General features: G+C 33.4%; 1 protein-coding gene across 1 annotated transcript in view; it reads left to right on the top strand.

Annotated features, from left to right (window-relative positions):
* The first annotated feature begins 2,370 nt into the window (after nucleotides 1-2,370).
* Nucleotides 2,371-27,864, top strand: part of LOC143151153 (gamma-aminobutyric acid receptor subunit alpha-2) — a 56,355-nt gene continuing 30,861 nt past the window's right edge. The window contains exons 1-3 of the mRNA XM_076320015.1: nucleotides 2,371-2,462; nucleotides 17,309-17,376; nucleotides 27,475-27,695. Coding sequence (XP_076176130.1) covers nucleotides 2,402-2,462; nucleotides 17,309-17,376; nucleotides 27,475-27,695 — 350 coding nt within the window. The 5' untranslated portion in view covers nucleotides 2,371-2,401. The remainder of the gene's footprint in view (nucleotides 2,463-17,308; nucleotides 17,377-27,474; nucleotides 27,696-27,864) is intronic.

The following is a 27,864-nucleotide window of genomic DNA, read 5'->3' as shown; positions in this document are numbered from 1 at the left end:
TCGAAAGGTTTCATTATCTTTGCAATGACAATGATTTATAATACTTTATTTCATATATTAGACCGTCCTATCATAGTTGTCTAGTCATATTAACAATCAAGCAATGCAAATCAAAGAATGATGTAATTTGCGAACCTATTTCTTCTGATACATCATTATCTTCATAACCAATATAAGGGCCATAATAATTGAATTCTTGAAAAGTTTTAATAAAAATACATTATAGGTTACTGTGCATATCACTTTATTCACATCAAAAGTATTGTGCATTTCATATATTTGTTTGCTGTAGTAAGATAATTATGCGATCGGCGGCAAGCTATAGTCTTATAAAATCTTAAAAATTCACTGTCCATGCCGTGTAATGTCGTGCCAAGCTTCGACCATAACGTATTCATATATCGACAGTTAATATTTCGTTTTTTATGTAATGTACCATTTTATTGTATTTATTTTTAATTTTCATGTGTTTTCTAACGACCCTAAGCATTCAGTATATTTATTGCAAAATTGTAAGTTGAGGAAGCAAATGTGAATACAAAACTTTTTTTAAACAAATATGTATTAGATGTGCTTTAAATTTGATTACAGTTTGTAATCTACTCCCCCCTCCCCCCCCCCCCACACACAGTGTTGTAATTTTTCATGTAATTTTCAAGTTCTTCTTATCATAGTTTTCAATATACTTTTTAATTTACATAGACCTGAAGCTACAGTTCCTAGCCATCGAATTAGGACCACTGAAATACTATTGAAAAATGGTCCACTTCAAAGTTCCATAACTTAGTTGATAGTCACTGAAAACTATTTGAATCTTTTATTCCTTCGGCCGTTTTTACTCTGATTGATATCCATGGAATAAAATCACCCCTTAAAGAGGAGGCTGTCAAATTACAAAAATTTCTTGGTGTTTGACACGGTCTTTCATCTATAGAAAATAAAATTGGCAGTTTATTGTTTACAGCATCAGAATGTACGATCATTTTTTTTCAAAATAGACGAAACTCCATTACAAAAGCATGTTTTTTGTCGAAGTTACAGCCATTTAAAGAAGCGTCTGCATTTCCTGGTCATTGAATTATGTAGAATCATTCATAATTTTCAATATGTTTCGCGTATTTAATAAAATCCAAAAGTCTGAGCTATTTTTAAAGAAAAAATGTATTATTTGCAAAGCATATGTAATATATATTAATATTTTGGGTTTTAACATATACATATCAATACTTTGTGTTTTTCCTTTTTACTCTAATAATAGCTCGTACCCTTTTCGGTATGCTACTTATGCACTCTCTTATCATTTTCTTTATGTCATTATTATTTTTAAAATATTCATAATTTATTTTTCAATTTGTTCATCTAGCTTATATGATTTCGTAATGGAACAAAACAGTAACTGGGTAATTAGTAACAGTAACTAATTTATTTTTGTAAATAATATGTTCTCACAAGTCCAAATCAATTTTAGTAATCAAAGTTTACTTTATAAACTCAAATACTACTCATAAAAAATAATATTTCATTTGTTGTATTTGCAAAGTACTCTGTCTATATGAACTAATTTCAAATTCTGCAATTCATGTGTGTGTGTATGTGGGGGGGGGGGAGTAGATTACAAGCTGTAATCAAATTTAAAGCACATGTATATTAATTTTTATACAATTTTTGTATATTAATTTAAAATATTCTAAGTATAAATAGTTGGATCCTATTGTAAGATTCATTTTAAACTAATCTTTTAAAATTGTTACATTTTATTGTAAACTAAGCTAATACATATTTGTTTAAAAAAAGTTTTGTATTCACATTTGCTTCCTCAACTTATAATTTTGCAATAAATGTACTGAATGCTTAGGGTCGTTAGATAATTTTGTGACATCATGCTATCTATAGAAAACTAAAGAATTATTAAACCGATTGTTAGAAATTAACAAATAAGTCAAATTTATATAATATATTTTCCGTAAATTATTTAATAATGCCTCATTTCTAAATTTGCTAGTCAGCATTAATTGTAAAATTTGTAGTATTGATTTTAAGAAATATTTTTAATCTTTTCTGTACCATATCTATTTTTCTTTAGAAATTAAATAGCAGTGAGCTACAAGTGAGTAAACAGTGAGCAGTCATCATACTTTATATATATTTTTGCATTATCCTTTGTTACCTTTTACAAAATATTCAAACAGAATTTGTTGTAAAAATTGTTGTAGTGAAATTACTTCAGTTAATGTAAACAAGTTAATATTCTTTTTTTTTCAGATTTATAGTGCTTATATTATTGGCAACACAGAAGGATCAAAATTTCGCTCTTGATGTTTCTTTGCCATCAATGAAAACTTCTTCAAAGCCTGCATTAAACAGGGGAACTGTCAATGCTATTGTTTCTAAGAATATCACTATGGTTCTTGAGAATCTTCTAATGAATTATGAAAACAATCAGCTACCTACTCATGGAAAAGGTAAAGTAAGAAACAATTTTTTTACGTCATATTTAATTTATTACTAATTACTTTCATAGTCATCTGTTGATGGTTGTGGTTGTAAAAATATAATCATGGTTATGAGGCTAGGATAAGAAAAAAGTAAATAATTTATGTAGTTGAATATGTTTAACGTTTTTAAGTGTAATAGGAGCTGCATATGTAATAACTTATTCTATGGTTAATACTTTAAGTTGCAAGTTTATAATTAGTGGTTATTATTATATGAAAAATTGTTATATCTGTGGTCTCTATATGTCGTACCTTTTTATAAAAGTATTTTAAAATTTCACTAACAATGCAGTTATTTTTATTCGAAATTTTCTAACACAGTGATACTATTGTGTCCCTTATGGTTTTTATTTTTGTAAAGCATTAAATTTTATGTCACAAATTTTTACTATATTGATAATCAATTAAATATTAATTTTAAGAATTTGAGCTCTGAATGCTTTCAATATTTTACAGTATAAAGAGCTCTTTCTAGAATCACATATTTGTAAATAACAAAAAGTGTATACTCCAGACGATATTTGAGAAAAAACATACTTAAAAATATGTTTAAGGAGCTAGTAGCTCATATTTACAAGCAGCTAGGCAAATGTTGCGATATGAAGAAGCACATCATCTTTAGATATGCTTCTATTTCCATGTTTTTTGTGTAAACATAGTCGAATGCCCATATCTTTATGCTTTTATACAGTAAAGGTTGGGAAATCTTGATTCGTGTAAAAAAAGTGTATTATTTCATTTACAAAAGGAGATTCAATTACATCTTGGAAGTGCATTGTTGCACTTATGGAAAAAATAGGGTTATAGGAAATTAAATCTCTTTAAACCATTTACCTTTTTTCTCTACCAAATTTTGTTCAGTTTTTAGAACCGCCTAGTACAAATACTTATGTATTTGCACATAAAATATTATTTACTACTTACTGTTCATTACGGTCGGGAACAAAAAGATAGGTTCACTTGTTTTTTTTATTTCGCTTTAAATAACACTACACAGGCTGTAAATGCAACAGTTGCGTCTTCAGCGAATTAAGCAGTTTGAACCATTAACGCAAATGTAGTATTAATTGTAAATCAAAAGTTAGAAGTTCGTCGGCAACATGGCCGTTACGTATATATACATAATTATTATGTGAGAAAACACAGTCTTTGGATTATTGGAGGATTATCTTATGACAGGTCATATTCTCTTCAAGTCCATCCGCTTTTATAAAACAGACATATCCTAAGTCAATAGTCTTAGCTGCTTACGATTTCATATCTCACGTTAAAAGTATGCAGTCGACATAACAGTTTCACTTCATAAATTTTGTGAAAGATAAATTGTAGTCATCTCCATAAAACTATTCTGCCAATAAAAAAACAATTTTTAATATTGTAGATGGGCAAATGTACTTTCAATAGCTGTAAAAAAAACTGGTACTGCTTTTTCAGATCACTTAAATTTTCATTTTATCGTTAACTATTTGGACACTTAGATTTTACTTTGGGTGCTGTCTACTACAAATAAAAATATATAATTATTTACAAATAAAAATAATATAATATTTTTGTGTTCTGTGTATAATATTTTTACTGGTTGATTATATTAAATTTTTGTTGATGGCTTATGCTAATTTATTGAATACCAATGAAACTCTATAATGATGACAATCCTTCACATTTTTTTTACAATGTTTTAAAAAGTTTTGCATATGACACGTATTATATCCATAAAAATATTATGTAATAAGTGTTCAAATACTTTTGTGAGTCACTGTATGTTTGTAAGACATTTTTATTTATTTTAGTGTGTAGATTCATTTCCTGATATATGGATCATTTATGAATTATTTCTTGTATATTTAAATTTATTAAGTTGTTTTACAAACATTAACAAACTTTTATAATTATATATCGAGTAGTTCAATAGTTGTAGCAAATTTATTTACAGCATAAAAAGAATTGTATTCCTCTGAAAAGGGCTGGTCACTAGCATCATATGTATATTCATGATACCAGGCCTGTATAATGTTAAAATACTATTCTAATTTCAAGGATGTAGTAAGGATGTTATTTAACAGAAATAATTTATTTTCACTGTTTATGTTGTAGAAATAGGTAGTATTACACAAAAGTGAATCGTATTAGTGTGGCAAAAAGATAACTTTGCTTCAAATAATTGATTAAAATATTAATATCAAGTTTGGTTTCATTTTAATCAGGAAAATGTAAGGAATATGTTACAAAAGTTGCAGTACAAAAAAAAATTAAGAAAGTTTGCCATTGCACTACTATTATGTGTTTTATCTCCTCACATAATATTCGATAGCGAATTAGGTTATGCTGCACAGGTTATGCTCAGTGACCGAGCTCAGGAGAATATCTTCCCTAGTGATCGGAATAAAAATTTTACTTGATTTCTTCCTATAATTAACTGTGCCGAATAGCTAATTCATATATTATCAAGTTTCATACCTCTCAAAAAATTATAATTATTCGCACTTTCTATGTTTGCTAATTTTCGTTTTGTTCAGAGATCACAATCACTCGAACGAGGGAAAGGATTATATACAAGAAATCAATGGTACGATTAATAAGCTTTTGACTGCCTTGAAAAGGACACTCGTTTATCGTTTTAATTCGGTTTCCCTTCGGGAGGGCCTGTGTGTAGGGCCTAGCCTTTAAGATCTAGAGTTTTCGTAACAAAAGAACGTCGAAGTGACAACACCGATACAGTACGATAATCATCTGCATCCTTAGACAATGTCTGTCTTCTGCTCACCCAGCAGCGGCAATCGTGCTATTGCGCGAAGAGGGGACGCTAACTTGTACGTTACATAGATAATTTAGTGAACTGTAATACCGACGCTTTGGAAATTCCATAGAAACGTCAGGCAGAGGGCAGACGCGCAAAATCGAATCTAACCTCATCTCTATTGACGAATGCACGTTTTCCTAAGTGTCTCAAATAAAACTTTTACAAACGGAGGTTGTCAATCTCCTCTCGGTATTTTGAGAGTGTGGAGAACCATGGTTACTAACAGAACTAGTTCCGGAGGCTAATAGCAAATACTTAATTTACCATGTAATCTCTCACTCAACGAACTTGTATGTCATGTCGAGAAAAGGGTTGAAAACTCAATCTAAATATCACCTTCCACTGACTTCAAGTATCGCGGGATAGTACAGGAACGAAGAGTGGTTGGACCGCCATCCCTACCTGAACTTAGTCACACACTCTGCCATAGTAGTAGAAATAGATTTTAATTGCGTTTCTATCTCAATATGTATATAAATATAAAACTTGCAGACTATAAACTACCGATGTTTCGTTTATGCATATATTTAATGCATAAAACGCCTGTTTCATCCCATACGAGTTATTTAATATAAAAAAAATATATAATATTAACAGTTTTTCTATAGGTGAAGTAATAAAGTTGATTTTGAAATATAATTTTCCTTAATGGAATGAAATAAACAGAGGACTGGTTGTTGGGCAGTGGAGTTCCCCGAGATCCAGAATGGAAAATATAAAGAGAACCGTATCGTTGAGCGGAAATTAGTGTTGTATAGCGTGTCATTCGAAGAAAATAGTGTGTCTCCAGTCGAGAGTTGTTGCTGATAGTTGTCGATGAACGTTGTAGATTAGTGTTAAATTTAGTCATGGTACCCTTACACATATACTCTAATAATAAATAATAATCATCATCATTCATTTAATCTCTATTTTCAACACTTTTATGAGATAAAACAAAGGTTTTATGCATTAAAGATTTAGTAGTTTATAGTCTTCGAACTTTATATTTATATACATATTAAGATAGAGACGCAATTGAAATCTGTTTCAATTTCTTTGCCCCTGTGCCATCCAGCGAGACTTCAAGTTAGTGGAAGACTATATATGTATTATTCAGCTGCGAAAAGAAGACACAAGTTGTTTACATCGACTCTCAGTCTGTAGTCCGTTGCTGCTCGTACAATCGTAAGCAAGAATCGCCATTAGCCGAAAACGGCGGCAAAGTCCGATACCGACCGTAGCGAAACCGAATTAAAGAGAATACTGCGTCATTGGCGTCGCCTTCTAATCAAATGTTAGCTATTAAAGAACAAAATGATTTCGTTCCTGTTTAAATACTATCATTGATTCAATAAGTTGCTCGTAATGAAAAACTGAATACAATTTAATATGCGTAATAATCATTATTATTTTTATAATTATTTAATCCCTACTATTGAAGCATTAATTGTGACAACAATTAGAAAGAATAATCCTATCACTAAACTTGGAAATTCATGCAGCTGAAACCTTTTTAGATACGTTCTCTAAGATTTATTAAAGAATCAAAATCAAGTATGACATTGACGCTAGTTGTTACAAAAAAGTTACGCCTAATTAAAGTCAATTCAAAATTCACTTTTGTTACATTTGTGTTCTACTGAAAAAAATAATAAAAATGTTGATTTCATGTATGTTACATATTTCCTTTATATATATATAAATTATTACAACTTTTCTTTATTAAATTTTATCAGTTACTTGTCATCTTAATATTATGACTTCTGTTAAAAGTAGCACCTATTCTATACTTCAACTTCAACATTATACTTTTTGCATAAGTTTAAGATGTTTTTCGAAAATTTGTATACGTTTTGATACATCAAGTATCCTACTGTGAAATTTTATTTTAAAAAACTCTTTTCTTTGCAATTAAAAATTGGAATTTTTTTCGACTTTGAAACATTATGCGACCTAACGAGCGTCACGATTATTGTATCATATGATTAATAGATTAATTGATCTTGCCAGCAGCATTTAATGTTTATTAAATATCTTATTTCATTTTATATTTATTACAAAATGAGTATAAGCGAATTTATATTATTTTTAATAAATACAATTTGGTTCTTTTCACTATAAATAATTTTCAAAATATTAATAATTATTTCGCCTACTAAATTCTATTTATTTTTTCATTACGAGTAACGTATCAAATCAGCAGTAATATCTAAACCGTAAACAAATTACACAATTCGTCGATGAAAATTATAGTGATAGATTTCCGTTGAAAATATACCTTCCTTTATTAACACATATATAAGTATAATAGTATTAAATTTATATTCCTTTCATACGTTATATAAATTATAAACACAATACTCATCTACACACCACTCAGTGGTAACCACGCATCCAACATCCACCTACACACCACTCAATGGTAACTTGCATTCAATATCCCAAATAAGCGGGTCACATATATGTATGCATAGACAAAATGCAAGGTAGTGTTGTTAATATAATTTTATTAATATTAATACCATTGTAATCCTTGTAGCACAAGTTTTCAATTAAGACAAATCCCCCTTTTCGTCCTATTGTTGCAATAACTAAAGCGAAATCATTTTACTTTAAAAAATACACGTAAGATTTGAAATAAAATTGATTATCTCTTACTTACTATTTAAAAGAACATTTTACCTAGCTTTGGATGAGTTATTCCTGTTAAATAATATCCTGCAAAGGAGTTTAAGACAGATTAATTAGCCTATCATGAAGTAATAAAAAACAAGTAAATCTATATTTTTGTCGCAAATAGTCTACAGACTTAATGTATATAAATTATGCAGAGATCGTTAATTGGCAAAATCCTAAAAATTGAACGACAGAGAGATAGAAGGACACCAGCGATCTCCACATTTAGGTACTAAGCGGCCACATTGCAAAAAAGTAAATAGAAACCCCATATCCCCAGCAAATATACAAACCCAACCTACGAATACGGAAATTTTATTTCATAATAAAATAAAGGAAAGATGTAGGTAGGACATTAAAGGAGAATAAAAAGTGATCAAAATTTGGTTATTTCCAGCACCTAAAATATTAGTAAGCATTATCTTGCAGGTTTCAAGAAACTGTAAACTCACAATTATTTATCGCAAAAAATAATTATTATATTTTGTTCTTTTCTTCTTTAGATGATAGTTCCATACTGAACAAATTCTTAATGGCCATATATAACCCGAAGTGTGAGACCGGTTTGATATGTTTAGATCTCAAGTGTTGATAAATTTATCTCCAGGTAAAATAAAGCGTTCCAAATGATTAATATATTTTCGAAGTAAATATTTTGGATAGTTAACATCGTGTTGCTAGTGAAATGGACTGGATAGTTTACAACTCTTTTTTTTAAGGCTTTTAAGTTTTATTTATTTTCTTTAAGAAATCTAAACCAAAAATATATGAATCTTTTATAGTCGCAAGAAAGACTTCACGAGCTTTGCATTATAAAATAAAAATTGTACGACACATCTAAAACAAAAATATTTACCGGTCTCTCGTTCTCATAAACCATATCGGGACAAACAAGAATAACGACAAAACCAGAGTTTATGAACATACTACACAATTTTTATCAAAACTGTTTTTACTTTCCATTTATGTGCAAACTATTCGTCATGTCATTACACAAAGTTAGCATTTAAAGAAAGAACGATTGCCAAAAGAAACTCTCTAAGTGTCTTAGAAATTCCTATCCCACTGATAGGAAAAATTATAAACCTTAAACGATATTGCTTTTAAATAAGCTTTAAAATAAAACACATTTTAGGTTAGGAATTTTTTCACATCAATTTTAGAGGAATTGTCGTCATTAGTCAAATTGCTCTTTTGTAAATTGCTTTTTTCTTTTTTTCCCATTACTGACACTTTCGCAACTCCTGTTCCTTAGCATGATTAAACTTAGAATTCCCAAATTTCTTATAGTTTAGAAACTCATGTAATTTAAGACAGTTAATAAAATCATCCCGCTATATTATTGTTATTTTTCTACTATTAATATTCACATTCTTTTACTTGACGTATAAAATGATCGATGTCAGAAACGTAAGTGTTTCATTAATCGAAACTTCCCTTATCCGAATATTCTCGTCTTCGTTGGTATGAATAATAGAGGTTATCCTTGCTATAGTTGAAACCTAACTGGTCGACAAATGATATATCATCTTGACTGCCGACAGTATGAGTTAAAACTTTTGACGACTGTTCTGATAGTTTTACTATTCGACATACAAGGAAGAAAAGTATTGTAAAGAAGAAAAACTTCAAAAGTACTTTTTTAGTACCAAAGAGCACGAGTTAAAAATGTTTGATACGTTTTGCTTATTATCAAGCGTTAAGAGACACGAATATATCACAATATTTCCCGATGTATGACTTTAGCACTGTTTCAATGTTTATTGTATTGAAATTTTTCTTTTCTAGAGAAAGTAGAGAAAGATACTATGTAAATTTTTCACATAAAATTTATTTCTCTTTAAGTTTTATTTAGAACATTTAAATAAATTTTCAAAAGTAACGAGTGTACTATACATACATGTACAGGATATCTCACAAACGAATTCTTAGAGTAGCCATTATCGATTGTAATGAAATTTGACAGAGTGATAAATACCTATAATAAACATAACAGTAATTTTAATCGTAGATCATCAACCAGTTTTGAAAAAAGTAGATATAAAAATTTAAAAAAACTCTATAATCAGGTATGTCTATACAATAAATCAATTCCCATCAGTAGGTGTTGTGGGGTGGCGACTAGTAAGCATGACTACAAATTTTTTGTTTTAGATAGAAATCTGGTCACGAGAATTATTTCATTTTTTTTTTAAAAAGATTAATTATTAATTGCACTAGTCAAAAAATTTTCAGTAACAGTTTGAATTGTTTATAATTGAGCTTTTCCTCGTTTATTTATATATACCAAGACAAGAAATAATAAAGGAAAAAATGATTCGGCTCTAGTTTTAAAAATATGACCACTTTTATTTGATTTAAGTATATAAAGTGGATTAAAGGTTGTGTACATTAAAATAAAATATATTTTTTTCATTTTTTCGATTAAAAATACTACATCTCTGTATATTTAACTTGCTTAACGACATTTACTTTTAGCTTGCCTCTGGGGTATTTCTTGCAGTGTTCCAGCAATAGTTTGCTAAAGTTGCGGAATTCAACTTAGCCTAATATCTCTTCTTTATTTTTTTTCTTCAATTTTCAGGGAAGTAATCCACATAAGAAAGTAGAAAATTAATTATTAATAATATTTTCCACCCCAGTTTTTGGTATCATAAGAGTAATTTAGTTATTAATTCTTTATGATTCTTTGAACTTTTCTTTCCTAAAATATTGTATTTCTACACATCATTCTAAAAGTTTCTCACTCCGCCTTCTTTTCACCTTGTACAATATATTCAAATTCATTAGGTCAAGTCTTTTAAGCATACAGACTATTGGTATTAGTTTACTATGACTTATTGGTTTTTCGAAATAAGCCTCCATTCCACAGTCGTCCGTATATTCTTTCGAACATTTCCCATTTGGCACATGTCCATTAGGAAAACCTGCGGCATGTAGGTATCTTGCCAAACCAGCGTTACAATTAGCAAGATTACACATACATTACGTGCATATTTGAAATCTCTACATTTGCAGAATCTGCAATTATCACTTCAGATAGAAATTGTTACAGAACTATACTGTAAATGTATAAAAATATTATCGAAATAATCGAGCGAGTTGTTTTATAGAACATCAAGAAAATGTTTACAAACAGTCAGATTGCATATAAGGTACGATACGTTGATAATAAATAGCTGAGTGAAATCAATCATCTTGTCTTAGTTTGTTAGGTGAATTATTAAAATACAAAAACACTAGTAATTGAAAAACAAAATCAGACGAACTTATCTCTGAAGCTATATCAATATGTTTTTTACAAGCGAAGTTGATTATAAACCGACATTGCAGTTGATATTCAATAATAATTTCCATAACACTTAACAACATTTGTTTCCAAGCAAGGACCACCATTGGTCGAAGACAGCGACGAAGATCAACAGCGAACGTAGCGAAACCGAATGAGAGTCAATACTGCGTCATTGGCGTAGCCTTCTAATTAAATGTTAGCTATTAAGAAACAGAATGATTTCGTTCCTATTTAAATACTGTCACTGATCCGATAAGTTCAACAGTAATCAACAGTGATCAACAGTGACCGTAACGAGACCCAGTGAGAGACAATATTTTGTCATTGGCGTAGGCTCCCAGTAAAGCGTCAAGTATTCATAAACAGAATGATTTCATTCCTATTTAAATAGTATCACTAATTCGATAAGTTGCTCGTAATGAAAAAATGAATACAACTTAATATGCGTAATAATCACTAATATCTTGAAAATTATTTATAGCGAAAAGAACTAATTTATATTTATTAAAAATATCATAAATCCGCTTATTGCTATCTAGATCAATTCTATATAATTACACTTCACAAGTCATGTTAGAGTTAAAACAAATATAACCTTTACATTTTCTTACATTACAAATCATAAAAGTTATACTTGATTTAATACTAACAAGACTTGTTTTTGGGCAAATTGTAATTATATAGAGTTTATCTTGAGAGAAATAAATGTAAGCGGATTTATGTTATTTTTAATAAATACAAATTAGTTCTTTTTGCTATAAATACACTCGGACTTCGTATCACCGTCTTCGTCACCGTCTTCGGCCAACAGTGATTCTTGCTTGCAATCGTAGGAGCAGCAATGGACGTTGTGCCTTCTTCTCGTGAACGGATAATAAGTAAGAGTAACGCAAATTAATTAATCTCAATCTGAACTGCATTCATATCGTACCTTACTTAACGTATGTAAATCATTATATATATATATTATAACTTTTTAATTTATTAATATAAGATATGTAGATATGTTTGTAAGGTTGTATACATTTGTAGATATGTTATTTAAGAAAAGAATCGACTGATTGAATAGCTGTTTTCTGTAATCATTAAAATATTAAGAACTTTTAGTAATTTTTAATTATTATTAATAATTTCAGTTAATAAAATGTAAAAGAATAAACAGATTATATTATCGATATCAGTATAATGTGTTTAAAAAGGGTTATACAATTTCTTAATACAAAACACATTGTTAGATAAGTTATAATCGTCGCTAAGTGAAAATATTGCACAGAATTGCTTTTTTCGTTCCATTTTTTTTTCGTCGAAATTCGTTTACGCTTGATTTCATCAGAACGAACTATAATAGGATTAATTTAATCTCAGCTATAAAGGGATTTCGGAAATTTCCTCGAATAAAATTTAATTTTCATTTTTTCTTCCATAACGTACGAATTTGATGGAACCTATAAGTTTTTTCCGATAAAGTCATTACAGAACCCATTCGATTTTTTCCACACTTATTTAATTTTCTTGAAAAATGAATACATACAACTTCTAGTTCTCCTGTTAAAGTTATTCTCAATACAAACATTTTATAATCATTTTGACACTATAACTATTGAATATTGATACATAATAATGATAACACAAATTAATAAATGGATTGTGACACGATATCATATCATATTAAACAATAAATATTTTTTGAGTATTTTAGGATGATCTATGCTTTTGTAGTTAGTCTACACATTTCATTTATATATTTCTAAAATTTGATCATTTTTACTTTTCAAATTATAATGCAGGGTTCACAGGTGCATACGTAATCATCGTGTAACCACATGGCGAAGAAAATTGCTAGTGTGGATGAAAGCCGGTAATTACGTCACAAACATTTTAATGTTCGAGGCAGAAATTTATAGCTGTTTCACCATTTGTATGTATTTTGTTTTCACATTGAAAGATTTTGCGAATAATTACACCAATTTACTGCAGGAATTATATAACCGAAATATTAACGAGATTCAGTTCTTAAAGAGCTATCCTCGTTTGGAGAATCTAATAAATTAACTTTATCTTCCGAAGCCCAAACTCATCGCCGCCCACAATCTTCCTGACTGTGCCTTGGTAAACAAGAGACGAAAGAGTGAGCGACTCTCCCTTTCCCCGCAGCCAGCGCAGCCACACACTCACGTATCCACACACTTACACATTCACAGATGCATAAGGATATTTATTATCCGTCTACGAGAAGAAGGCACAGCGTGTTTACATCCTTGCTCCGCCCGTAATCCGTTGCCGCTCCTGCGATCACAAGCAAGAATCACTATTGGCCGAGAGACAATACTGCGTCATTGGCGTAGGCTTCCAATAAAGCGTCAAATATTCATAAACAGAATGATTTCGTTCCTATTTAAATACTATCACTAATCCGATAAGTTGCTCGTAATGAAAAAAAGGAATACAATTTAACATACGTAATAATCACTAATATTTTGAAAATTATTTATAGCGAAAAGAATTAATTTGTATTTATTAAAAATAACATAAATTCGCTTATACTCATTTCTATCTAGATCAATTCTATATAATTACACTTTACCTTACATTTTCTTACATTACAAATCATAAAAGTTATACTTGCATTAATACTAACAAGACTTGTTTTTGCATAAATTGTAATTATATAGAGTTTATCTTGATAGAAATAAGTATAAGCGGATTTATATTATTTTTAATAAATACAAATTAGTTTTTTCGCTATAAATACACTCGAACTTCGGATCACCGTCTTCGGCTAACAGTGATTCTTCCTTGCGATCGCAGGAGCAATAGTAAACTACAGGTGGAGCAAGGATATAAACAAGTTGTGCCTTCTCGTGGATGGATAATAATACAGGAGGGAACTATTTTGAAAGGGACGGAAGTATAGGTTTGTGGAATAATAATACTTTTATAAACACAATCCGGTTTCTTTTTGACCACACCACGTATACTACAAACGAGATAAATGCTACTAAGTATTTTGAAAATTATTATTAAATATCAACTGTAATACGAGTTTACGACCAACTTCGTTTGGAAAAAACAAATAAATACAGCTTCAGGGATAAATTCATACAGATACAAATACCACTCGAAACATTCATGTCCTGACAGCACCTACACAATTTGGTAGGTAAGGCTACCGAAACCTCTGTCCAACGACTCCATGGTCGAACAGTCTCGACATGGAGTACAACATGGACTAGCGGGTCTGACGTATAAAGGTTTGACGTATAAACGTATATTTGTTCTACTAGGATCCTCACCGATCGCGTGCCTCGCAGAGACTATTATAATAAACCACGTGCGAGTGCACAAGTAGGTTTAATGAGGGAAGCTCCCACAGAACGGACACCATCTCATAGGACATCACTTTGTATGCGTGGACGATGTCTGCGAGGTCCACCTCTAGTAACAACAAAGTCACGCAATCGAGAACATCCACCCCCGCCTTACATATCTCCGTCTACCGTCTCGTACTGGCAACACTATCCTCAGATGTCAAGGAGGAAAACAACACTGATCTCATCCATCTCCCTGAATTAGGGGACGTGGCGACTCCCACCGAAATACGTGTATCGTCAATACCTTGGTCTTATGGTTTGCTCACTCTACAAATCTGACGAACTGTTTTCGTGCACTTATTGTTTCATCTACTTTTTTAATAACTGTTTGTGCCTCGGATTAAATAATCGAGACAATGTGTTGTAGTCACTATTTTCTAAGGAATAATGTGGATGAACATTTACAAATGATGTAGTCTATATGGAATGCAAAGTATACGAGAAAGCGTAGTTCACAGACTGTTGATATAAGATTGATCGCGTGCTCTGGCATCGAATCTAAAAATTGATTGTACCTCCGAGCAGACAGTGGTCGTGTTCTAGAAAATTCGGAAATATGTACTTCATTTGGCTGCTCCATCTTATTGCTCAGCCTATGCGTCCGACTTCCTTGTCAAGGGATTCTGGCAGATAACCCTTTTAGTCATAAATTTCTTGTTTATTGGCGACATTCTCTGAGCAATATAATCTTTCAAGCGGAATAGGTGACAAATTAGTAATTTCAGAAGCAACTGCATACTCCCTTAATATTTACGGTTTCTGGTTCCCTTACTCTTACAAATAAATACTTTGTCATTCACACATAGGAATCCCAACAATAACTGTTTTGAAAAACAGTGCCTTATTAGCATTTTAGGTGTCGGAACTATCCAAATATTAATTACTTTTTAACACCCTTCTTCATAATATACTATACTTTTCTTCAGATAAGGAATTTTGTTACGCAAATATACAGGTTCTATATATTTTCTACAATTATGGAGATTCTATTTCTGCGCAATGTAACCTCTCAGCTTCTAAATGTGGGATCTCTGATAGCAAGGGCCTAATCTCATTGCCCGTCTGTCGTTCAATTTGTAGGGATTTGGCCATTTGCGATGTCTGCATAGTTCAGAGTGTAACTGAAATACGCGATCAGACTTAGGAGCTTATTCTGCTCTTCTTAAGAAACGTAGATCACGTAGATCCGCAAATTCTACCTTTTTGAGATATAAACATTTCTGTTTACTTACTTCGTTAAAGTACCCAACCGGTTAAAAAGTTACTGGAGTGTTTTGAAGTTTATTGTTTATTTGTTTGTATTATTGTGAATGACACATGAATGTGCAATCCTTTTCGCATGTCGAATCAATTATTATTCACTAATACAAAAATTAAAATTTGTATATTTTCCATTAAATTACATCTTCGTGTCAGCATTGCCAATAGATTGGTGAAGTTTTCCCAATGAAAAATATCCTAACATAATCTTACTGGGATTTTTATTAATTATATGTAGAACAAATTACTAATTGAATTTCGAAAATACGTGTGCCTACAAAGAAAGTCGTGTTTGCACTCATTTGTATTAGAAAAAATTATATTGACATATCTTTATAAAGATATAATAAAAAATAGACAAATTTGAATTTTACATTAGCAATCGATAAACTGATATCCATGTAGCATCGCTTTAAAAATGCAGCCAGCAAGTGCATGTAATGCGTGGATTTCTCATTGGTGCTTTTTTCGATTACTTTCTGTGACTTTCACTTCCTCATACACTCTCATCGTCAAGCAGAATGTGCGAGATTAAGTCTTAACCAAAGATAAAATTTGCTACTAGCGCCATTTTTTAATATACCGGTATAGCAATACCGATTCACTTGAAAGCGTTACTGTATTACTGATTAATTTTAAGAGAATGAAAAATTTAATAATACTACTAATTATAAACTAGGTAAGCATTTTTGCTTAACTCTACCATAAGCAATAAGTATTTTTGTCTGAGTTTATACTTCTATAGAAGAATTTTCGGATTCATATTTCTCGGACTCTTTTTATTTTTTTAACTTGTGAGTAAGGCAAGTATTACAACAATGATAAATTTTGATAAAAATTTGTTTACGTTTTAAATATTTACGCAAAAAATTATTTTACTTTATAGAAACAGCTACATTGAATCGGATCATACTTTTCAAAATGTTTAACCATAATCCATAAACCATAAATATTAAAAAGTGTTTAGAAGAAATTTTGAAAAGAATTAAATCTTGCGTACAAAATCTAATAATCTTTTTCTCTATCTTTTCTAATAAACAAAACATTTAATGAAATCTTATTGGGTAGTTAAAATACATTTTTTTCAATGGAAAGTATTAAAATGTATTCTTCTATATTAATCGAGTAGAATACGCTCTTAAAGTTTACAATTAGTAAAATGTACTCCTTTTGTAAAATATCACTTGTACAATTTACTTCTACAATTGTTACTGTTTACCTTAATTTATTATTTATTATTAATTATGGATAACTTTCACATGTAATTATACATTGAATCAGTGTGTACTAAATTCTTATTACGAGCTGTGCATTGGAAAGAATGTTATAAAATTTTATGAAACTAGATAATAATAATTGGTCATTTTTTAATTCTTAAACAAGTGTTTATTTTGTAACAGTATAGATATTAATATGAATTTTTTATTACCAGGAATACCAACAGTGGTAAAAACGAATATTTTGATAAGAAGCATGGGCCCTGTGTCCGAACTCGATATGGTATGTCCAAAATATAAAAAAACAGATTAATGTTTTTATAAATAGATAATTATCAATAAATTGCAGTAGAAAAGTTCTTACCTCTAACATGTATTTAGTAATAGCATTTCTTCATATCCTTTTAAAACTTGTATTCTAGTGAAATATGTTAATCTCTCCAGGGTTACTGACATGTATCGTACGTGACTGACTTGATGATATCTGGAAGGAATTCGAGCAGAGTGGGAAGTGCATGACACGTCTCACACACATTTTCTGACGTAGCGTTATGATTGGTGGAAATACTCACACATACTAATAAAAGTGCTGACAAAGAAAAGAAATGAGATGTGTCGAGGCAAATGAGACGGTTCAAAGCGAATGGTAGATCTTAAATCATTGGCGTAGATTCAGATCTGAGTGAAATACTATTATTAACGCATTATAAAATTTCTTTACTTTTTATTAGATATACGATAATAGAAAATAAAACAAGTACTTATTAATTTTATAAAATTTTTTTGACCAGGAACAAATTATTTTGAATTAACATTTTGAGTTTAAAGGCAATAATAGAATATAAATATGTAAAATGTTTTACATAATATATAAATAGATATATATATATATAAATAACATAATATAATAGAACAAATTAAAATTGTAATTATATACATAACGTGATACATTATGAAAATTTTTACTTAAATTGTTTAAAGAAGCTATATCAATTTGTTTGGAATATGAAAAACGCGTCTATTATAAATTATTTGTATTGTATTGGCAATTTAAAATTAATCTAATGCTTTTTTAACAAGAGTTCAAGAGGTATTAAATTTTATGATTATAACGATTTAATTTCTGTTTGGAATCCATCACGAACTGTCATTTCTTAGCTCTACAAATTTTGATAGCTATTTCGAAAATTAAGGCCAAGCGGTAATTGTTCACATAAAAATTATTCATTTTCCAGTATTTATAAATTTTCTGATTTTTACCAAAAACCAGGAAAAACACATTAGTTTCTCAAGCTTCAGCGATCTATATTTCCTTTTAATACTAAAATACAGCATTTGTTTAAAAAACAACAGAAACAAGTTGGTTTAGGGAAAAGTTACTAAAGTAAACTTTCACTAAATATATAAATAAATAAATCGAAATGTAAAGAAAAGAATCACATAAAAAACTGTAATAGGATCCCCGTATTCGCTGTTTTGTGTATAGGCAATAAGCAAGCGAACGAAACCTCTATAAATACAGGGATCCTACTACTATGTCAATAGTGACCGCCAAGAGCCAAAATGTAGAATCATGGTTGTTCTGAAGTAGGGAGTAAGTGGAGCGATCTAGGAACCCCTCTTGCCTTCGTGCCGACCCGCATATCATCTTCTCTGTCACGCACGATAATTCCCATGCAGCAATGATTATATGGTACTTTGGGTTTGTTCGATTTCAAGCCTTAATTAAAATATAAGTGAGTTCGATCAACATCATATCTACATTTTGGACTTATTGTTAACAATTTCCCCACTGCGTTTCAAGGAAATGATAAAGATATTTTTCGTTCTTTGGAAGACGTTCTTGTTCTCCCTAAGATCTATGCATTTTTCATTTCCAGGCAATGCCAAAAATAAGTATTTTTTAACACCCTCCTTTAAATACGTATCATTAAAAAATAACGCCGTTTAAAGTTTTCTATTGTTAAAACCTAACTACCCTAGCCATAGAATAATATAATGAAGTAGAACTTATAGGACACCCGTTACTTTGTTCCTCGCTACCATTCAGCTACAGCATGAGCCACAGCATTAAATATATCAAGTTTCTTCACTATTCTCTTCGTGAGATTATTCTTGGCAACCTTGTTCATAACAATAATGAATCTAGTGTGAGTGCAGAGTGTCAGTCTTTTGAAACTGTACATGGTAAGAGTCCTTGCGATTCGATAGGATCATTAAAAGACTCGTTGAAAGTACCAGCTGACAGAGACCGTATGAAAATCAAATTACTACCACGAAGGAATTATTTGATTAAGCCCTAAATAATATCAATAATAGGGATACATGACATTCAATTTTGTTACTAACGAAGACCAAAGAGACCATCCAATTTTTATGCGAAGTGTCTTCGTGCATTGTTGAAATAATTGCTACGCCGGAGTTGTACGGATCAGAATGCTATACTTAAACATATAAAAAACGAATTATTTTTACATATTATAGATGTGCTTTCTGTATCATGTATTAATCTAAAACTAGGAATAGGAAAATCTTTATTTGAATGAAATAAGCAGCGCCAGTGATTCGTTTGCATTTATATTTTACCAACAGCAACAAATCTGGGTTAGATATAAAGAAGACAAATGCATTCCTTGCTCTAAGTACACAAAATCGAGTATTACAAATTATTATAAATTATCCCGAATGATGATAATGCACAAATGTTAAAGCAGCAATAACAATTAAATGCACTAGTAACTACCACAACTTTGTTCCTCTTTCTAACAGTTAACTTTCTGCGAAAATACTTATGTACCTATTGTGAAACAATTTTGGCTATACTAGTATATATTTTCCTCTTCATGATAGGTGAGACCTATCAACATTTTGTGTTCTTCATAGTGCGATGACACTTTTATTTCCAATGTAAAGTGATGTTGACTAAAACTAGATCCTTATACTACTACAAAGATATAAATGTCAGCCTGCTCCGACCACAGTTATAGTTGCCGCAAATTAAAAACCCGTAATCGAAAAAGGAACAGACGAAAGACGCAAAGAAGTGATGATGCAAATGTTTAAGATAAGTTATCCATTAATGAAAACTAATATGTTTATATTTTTCACCATACTTTCATGAAAGTATTATCAATGGATCGACAGGGCTTTATCGATGAAAATACGTCCAGATAGGAATTTATTCGGACTATTTTTAATTATAAGTTTACGAATGTAAAAAGTAATGTTCTCAAAACCAATTCCATTTAATCTTCTCTCATTTTTTTCTTATTGAATTTAAATTAGCATCCGTACTTTTCAAAAGACGCTAAGACTCATTTCAAACGGAAAAATCATCAGTCTTAATTCATCTATATTTTTGAATATTTGTTTATTATTTGTTCACAATATTGTTAGAAAAAGCGTGTTAAAGAATAAAATATACGCTGCCTACATCTGCTTTCGTTTATTCGTGTAGACACACATCTTCGATAGCTACCTCGAGACTTCTCCTCTTGAACCTCGTGGTAGGCCAAGACCCGTTGCAGTCTTCATCGCTCTTGACGCCATCTACGACAATCCTTTGTTTAAAAGACCAGGTCACGCTGATCCCAAGGGCCACGTATGTCTCAGTGCAACCGCGTTCACTGCATATACATATGTACTACATAGTCTCACAATATATTTTGTACAGTTGACTTTCTTCGTCGAAACAATCGTACGATAATAATTTATTCTATTATACTCGATCATAAGTTTTTTTCGTGCAATAGATTAAGAATAGTCGGAATATCGTGTTTGAACTTATTTTCATCGATAAAATCTCTTTAATCCACGTACAGTGAGTGTCAATATAAAGCTAACACTAGAAATTCTCTCTTGAAAATTAATTACAAATCATAAAAGAAAATAGAAAAAAAAACAACACAATAATAAAAGTTTAATCTGTCTCCTATTAGAAACATATATTTTATTAATAATAAATTAACAATAAACGGACTTATGATGCTGAAAATAAAAAAGTCTTTTTTGTACTCAAGGTAATAAGAATATTTCCTTCTTTTTGTCAAATTAACACTTTGTTGAACATCCCTTGTTTTTTATAATTTCGGTTAATCTTTCGTTGATTTGACCAATGAAGAAATATAACATATAGGAATTTGGTTCCATTCTTCTAAAAGAACTTTCTTAAGAGCTTCTTTCCACGTTATATTCGTTTTCCTTATTCTTCGATCCAAATAACCCCATAGATTTTTTGTGGGATGAAGGTCTGGGGATTGCGGAGAATGTTTTAATTCTGTTGGTGTCCTGCAGAGGAGCCATTCCTTTGCCATACGTGATGTATGTTTTGGGTCCTTATCACTTTGAAAAGTTCACTTCCTCGATAAATTCAATTTATTAATACCAGGCTCGAAATTTCTTCACAATATTTCAACATAGTCTTTTTTCATTGTACTCTCTATGAATACAAGATTTCCAACCCCGAAAGCCGCCATGCATCCCTACACCATAACAGATCCTCCTCCATGTTTAACAGTACAGACCAAGTTCTGTTCTTTTAAAACATTATTCTTGCTTCTTTATTCTAGTAACCTCAGCTATTTTCTATCCTTATAAATTTCAAATTTACTCTTGTCGGTAAAAAGAGTATCTTTCCCGAAAGACTCGTCATATTTTAAGTGGTTTTTGGCAAACTACAACTACTTCTTTCTATTTACTTCAGAAATCAGTGGCTTTTGTTTTGGAACTCTTCCACATAACCCTGCTCTCTTCAGTGTTCTACGAATTATACTTGCACTAATCGTTTCTTCTTACTTCCTACTGCCATTTTCATAGCACTAGAAAAAAGATTTAGTTTAACTTTTTTGCAAATGTGCTCGCATCTTTCTTCCTAAGTTTTTGGGTCATCAATTATTATCAATATTATGTAACAATTCAAGGTTATTTTATTGGTCAATGATTCTTTTATAGCTACATAGCTTAATTTAACAACTTTTGCAATATTTCGATTATTGCTTATTTACCCATTTCGAAATTACAGAAGTATTACCTCCTTTTATTGTTTTGAAATATCAAAATATGCAACGGGAATTTGCTAACATAACATTACTAACACTGATGTCAACGTAACCAAAAATTGTTCCAACAATTATATTTATCCATACGAAAACAAAGGTGTTAACTTTATATTGACTTAAAGAAATAAAACTCCTTTTTTTCTGTTATAACTCCATTGTTTATTAATTTATTATTTAAAAATGTATGATTTTTTTTATACAAGTTTTTTATACAAATATACAAATTTTAATTTTCATTAGTGAATAAAACTCGTTCCTACGTGCGTATCTCATTGCTTTTATACGGGGTCGTCATAATAACTGCTCCAATTGACGAATCATTCGTGCTGAAGAAATATAAACAATGGTAAAAATCATTTCGTTTCAATCACTGGAAAAATACTGCTTGTTATTGCATTTTACTGACATATATCTTAGGAATATATGAAATGTGTTATAATTATTAATATAAAAGTCGTATTATTGTTTTCTCAACGATATTCGAGTTTAAATAGGGTTACATTGATCGGTCGTCGAGCTTCGGAATATGTCAAGGGGAGTCCCCCCAGTGGTGGGAATGAACAGGTAGTTATGCCATACATCATTTCTTGCAATTATCCTTAACTTTTATTGTATATCCTTATATATCTTAACAATTACTATTAGTATATTACCATTTGACTTTTGACTCTGATTTGTATTATACAAATTGTTACCAATGTTGTGTACCTTACCTATTAACTCTAATATAATTTTATATTTATAATACAATTTTATATTCAATTATTAATGTTATTAGTAATGTATATTAGTGGTAGTGCTCAGATTTGAAACCAGACAGGATTTACATTATGGATAAATCATAACTTTCATTTTTACAAAAACTACACGATATGACCATGTATTTAACAGGTATCACTACAATTTAATACATCTGTGAAGAGAAGAAGAAACTCTGAATTTGAAGTTCTTTCGGTCGACTTGGAGCTTTTTCCTGTTCATTAATAGAAATAACCCTATTGTAAATCTAGACCAACAGAACAATTTTTATCAGCGATTCGTGTGACGCTGTTAAATTCATATTGAGCTTACTTACGATCTCTCTCCGTCCACAGTGCGAAGCGACAATTTTTTTTGTTCTCCCCCACCTCTTGGATAGAGGCCACGGGGTACGTGTAGAATTCCCCGCATGCGGAAGGACCGGATGTGGGACCTACCCACTAAAATCTACCACGGTGACCATTCTCCTACGTTATCGGGAGGGTCCACTGGGAAACGAATCGCATCAAGGCTTCCAATGACCTCCGTTCAGCGTGATCGTCGCTGCCACTCCCACTTTCATTAAGTGATGGGGGTGAAAAGTTGGCCCCCTCAACTTTCCTTAGCGCCTGGATGCTCGGCGACAGAGCAGAGACACATTCCGTAGAGGCCGGATGAAGGGCGGCCGTGAGGCCCAATCTCACGACCACGCACAGCCCCCGTAGCTGCACTCAATGGCACAGAGATGCAAGTCGCCCACATGCCATTGGAGTGGTATCTAACTTGTGACTGCTCTCGGGGACAGCGCTGGCCCCTCTCCCCGAGAGCATCTACCTCTCGCTCGTATCAAAGTTCTTCTCTTCTCGGGTGAGACCTTGGTGAAGGCACGAGGCACGAGGTTAACATGCCTCTACCCACTAATATATAGGGGGGGGGGGGGGATCAATCAACCTGCAAAATTACGATTTCGCAGAAGGAAACTACGGCCTTCCATTTTGTCTCGTTATAGAGCATGGCTCTTATTACGCCCGACAGTGAAAGATCCGCCCCAATTGTCCCGACTAGGAAATGGGACTCACTCGTCCAACCTCGGCACACTTCCAGGGTGTGTTGCACCGTGTTCTGGTCCGCTAAACAGGGTCAGCAATGTGCCGTTGCCTTCTTGCCTATACAGCGCAGGTACCGCCCGAAGCATTCATGTCCGAGCAGCACCTGCATTATACCGTAGGTAATGGAGTCGTAACCTCTGCCATCAGTATACAGCCTGACGATGAAATCCCGTACCGACCCGAGGCATCACCACGTTGCAAATGCTCGCGATGGTGCGCCTGAGCCAAGCCATCTCCTCCTTCAAGTCGAGTAACCCGGTCTCCTGCTGCGGCCAGGTTACCACGGAAGGAAGGAGCGCAACTTTTTCCCCCCATTCTGTGGGCGGCGGGTCTCCCCAAGTCCGCCCATAGCGAACTAACCACCACTAATTTCCCGGCCTCTGCCACTTTTCGGACGAGAGGGTACCAGACCCAAACTGTTACGGCTCGTGATCGATCTCACATTGATCGGTCGAGCATTGGATGTGTTTGCACGAATGATGTGCAGTCTAATACCCTTCTCGAAGGACCACCTTCCCCAATGAAAGGACACAATACACAAATGGAGTTGACAGCAAAGATGTAACTCGAAGGACCACTGTCCGATTCGAGAAGTTCTCAATGTTAGTGAAGAACTACGAAACCCTTGATGATTTGTAGATGTAACGATCGAAGAAACTGACTCAAGGGCCGTCACTCAGCGCAGACGTCACCTCGGTACACCCTACTACTCCCGAGTCAAGGGTGGGAGGCAACGCGCCACTGACCAATCGCGACGGACCCAAGGCCTCACAGTGGCTGAGGACGCCGGCTACAAGGGTTCGAAGGTGGGAGGCGTCGCGACGCCGAACAGGGTGTCCAAATCACACAAACCCGGGCTGGAATTTCTTAATACGTGGAGACCCTACCGCGGGGCCGTACGAGGACCCCGCGTGCCGGGCCGTGCCAGGATCACCCGTGTCCCTTGCAGAGCAGCGTTTATGACGGAAAATAGCCAACAGCTGTCCAGTGCCCCGGGATGCACGTTGAGAAATTCTATGGTCGCCGACAGACCCGATCCGTAGTCATTTCTACGAATTGCTAAAGAACCCGAAGCACATGGGCCCGCCATAAACCACAGCTGCTGGCCTGTACACAAACCAACCCCAGATCGGAGGGGAACATTCGGATTTCTCCGACATTTATGTCCTCCTCCATGCAGCCCCCTACTCTGACCAGTACCAGCCCTAGCTCATCCCAGGTGTCCGAGTCGTCCAACCTTCTCACACGGAGTTTCGCATGCTTTGTGGGCCGGGCGACTTGGACTCTCTGAGTCGCCAGAACTTATTCTACCTTTGGGCAAGGCGGTCTGCCTTCGCGCCACTATCGGGACCAGGGAAAGCACCGGTTACCGCGCAATCAGTTGAACCGCCACAATGTCAAGCGGGACCAGAGAAATATTTGACCTGGCCGTCCATTTGGGGCATCTGCCCCGCTGCAGCCGCAGCCGTAACTTTGGCACCGTCCTTGGCCTTCTGAGGGGCTGTAGTGAACTGGCCTTTTGACTGCATCAACCCTGCCGCTCCTATGCCGGCACCGATTGCCGGCATCTGATTCGGGGGCCTGCCATCCACTCGAGCAGGCCCTCCTCTGGTCGAGAATAGGCTCGCCTGGAGCTCGGTCCTGATAGTGTCCACCATGGCTGCCATCGGGGCATTTATGAGGAGTTTAACGTTCCTCATAGACGCCATTGCAGCGGAAGTGACACCAACTGCCGCCGACCCGCAGACTCACCTGACCGCCGGTGTTGGAGGCATACGCCTCCGTCTCCTCCCGTGACCAAAACAGCTCATCTTTAGCGATCAGAAGGCGCGCTCGGAGCTGTGCATTAGTTATCTCCAATGCAGCTGAGACTCGTCGTCCCGGATCCTACAAAGCTCATCACGCCTTCTCTGCCCCAATTCTCACAGCCTTCGCAGAAGTAGCGCTCAAACCTCGTGAGGTGGTCGCCACCTTTTCAATCGACCTCAGAGACGACGCAATACGAGCCAATACGTTGGCTGTATCCTCATCCCTGAGGTCCTTCTCCTTACTCAGTGTCGGGGGAGCAGTGTACATGGACACACTTGCTGACTGGCCACGAACACCAAGGAAGAGACAGATGTCGCCTCGTCCTCTTGCTCCATTAGCACAATACGATGTACCCTTCGGTCACAACACGAGTCTTCTACTCTCCCCCCCCCCCCCCAATACTTGGCGTGATCGGCAGGTACCCCAGAATTGATCGCTCAAGATTGGGGCACCCCTCACCAAAATCGTGAATCCCATCGCCATGCGCCATGACGTAGGATTAGGAGCAATTTATAGAGTTGCCATTTTCGTTGCCCAGACGGTTAAGCTAAAACCTCCGTCCCTCTTGCCGTCACGTTCGACTCACAAAGTCAAAAGAGGAATTAAGAATGGGTTGTTGTGATGATCAACAGGAGTCTTACGGTATGATTGTCATCAGGTATCTCGGGTGCGCGAGATCCATACTGCAGCAAGCATATCAAAACATACCCACAAAGAAATTTCAAGAAGGAAAGTAGATACACTTCTTTTTCTTGACTTTAAATAAACATGATTCCTTGCAACTTGCAATACTCGACGGAACAAGTCAAAACCTTCAAAGCAGTCTTCTTGAGAACATTGTTAGGCAAATTGAACTGTTTCATTTTCATTTTCCTCTTTAAATTAATGGAGAAGCGAGCTTTCCCAAATCCATTAATCAGGCAACCCAAATACGTTGAATTCGAGAGCATAATAATAGTTAGTATTCTAAGTTTATGTCTACGCCAATGTCATTCACTGTTGTTGTATCTCACTCTGTTGCATTTTGTTTCGTTCGCTTTCTTTGTTACTTGACAAACAGAAGACGTGTTCAACTTAACCAATAATAACCAAGAATCTAAAAAGTGGAAGCGGTTAAATAGAGCAGGCAACCGATTCCCCTTGCTTCTTACGTCATTTAGCTTGTTTGCGATAGAAATTAAACGATCTGTAACAGTGCATAAAGCACGTACCATCAACTTTCTGTCGATTACACTGATAAATCAAGTTGGGTACTCTCTACGATTTTTCGGCACTTCAATATCACTTTGATTGTTGTATCGAATTGTGGAGCAATCAACAAATATGCACACTTCTGTACAAACCTATACCTTTTATCAAATTAATTAAATCGTTGTTTGATAGAAAATTGGTAATATGCGTTTATTTTGACAGTTCCTGTAGTTCTACTCTAAACAAACAGACAAAATGATGAAGATCGATCAGTTATCCGGATAGTAGTATATGTATCTCACTTGATAATACATATACTATACTTCTACGCTTTTTTATCTGATAACATGTTTTCTAAGAAACTTACAAAATGATTTTCATTAACTATAGTTTTAATTACATAATTAATTGAGTAACAAATTGTTAATATTAAGCAAACAAGGTTAAGTTTTGTTCTGATTAATTTTATTTTCGTAGGATTATTCAATGGATTGTTACTTTCGTCAATCATGGCGAGATTCACGTTTAAGTTTCTTGGGTCCGATAAAATCGCTCAGTTTAAGCATTAAAATGTTGGAAAGAATCTGGAGACCAGATACGTACTTTTATAATGGAAAACATAGCTACGTGCATACCATCACAGTGCCCAACAAATTGTTAAGAATATCACAGGACGGAGATATCCTTTATTCTATGAGGTATTTATTATTGGCTTCTACTGACACATACTTATTTTTTCTTTTTCAGTCAGTCTTGTATTAGGTTCTCTAGAAATATAAAACTACAGGTTTTCATACTTTTTACTCTCGACATTCATACACATAACAACTACTGCTTTTAATTATTGGAATGTGCTTCTTCCTTAAG

The sequence above is a fragment of the Ptiloglossa arizonensis genome, chromosome 9 (assembly GCF_051014685.1).
Source record: "Ptiloglossa arizonensis isolate GNS036 chromosome 9, iyPtiAriz1_principal, whole genome shotgun sequence".
In the NCBI taxonomy this organism is placed as follows: domain Eukaryota; kingdom Metazoa; phylum Arthropoda; class Insecta; order Hymenoptera; family Colletidae; genus Ptiloglossa; species Ptiloglossa arizonensis.
This window is presented reverse-complemented; position numbering and strand designations above follow the sequence as displayed.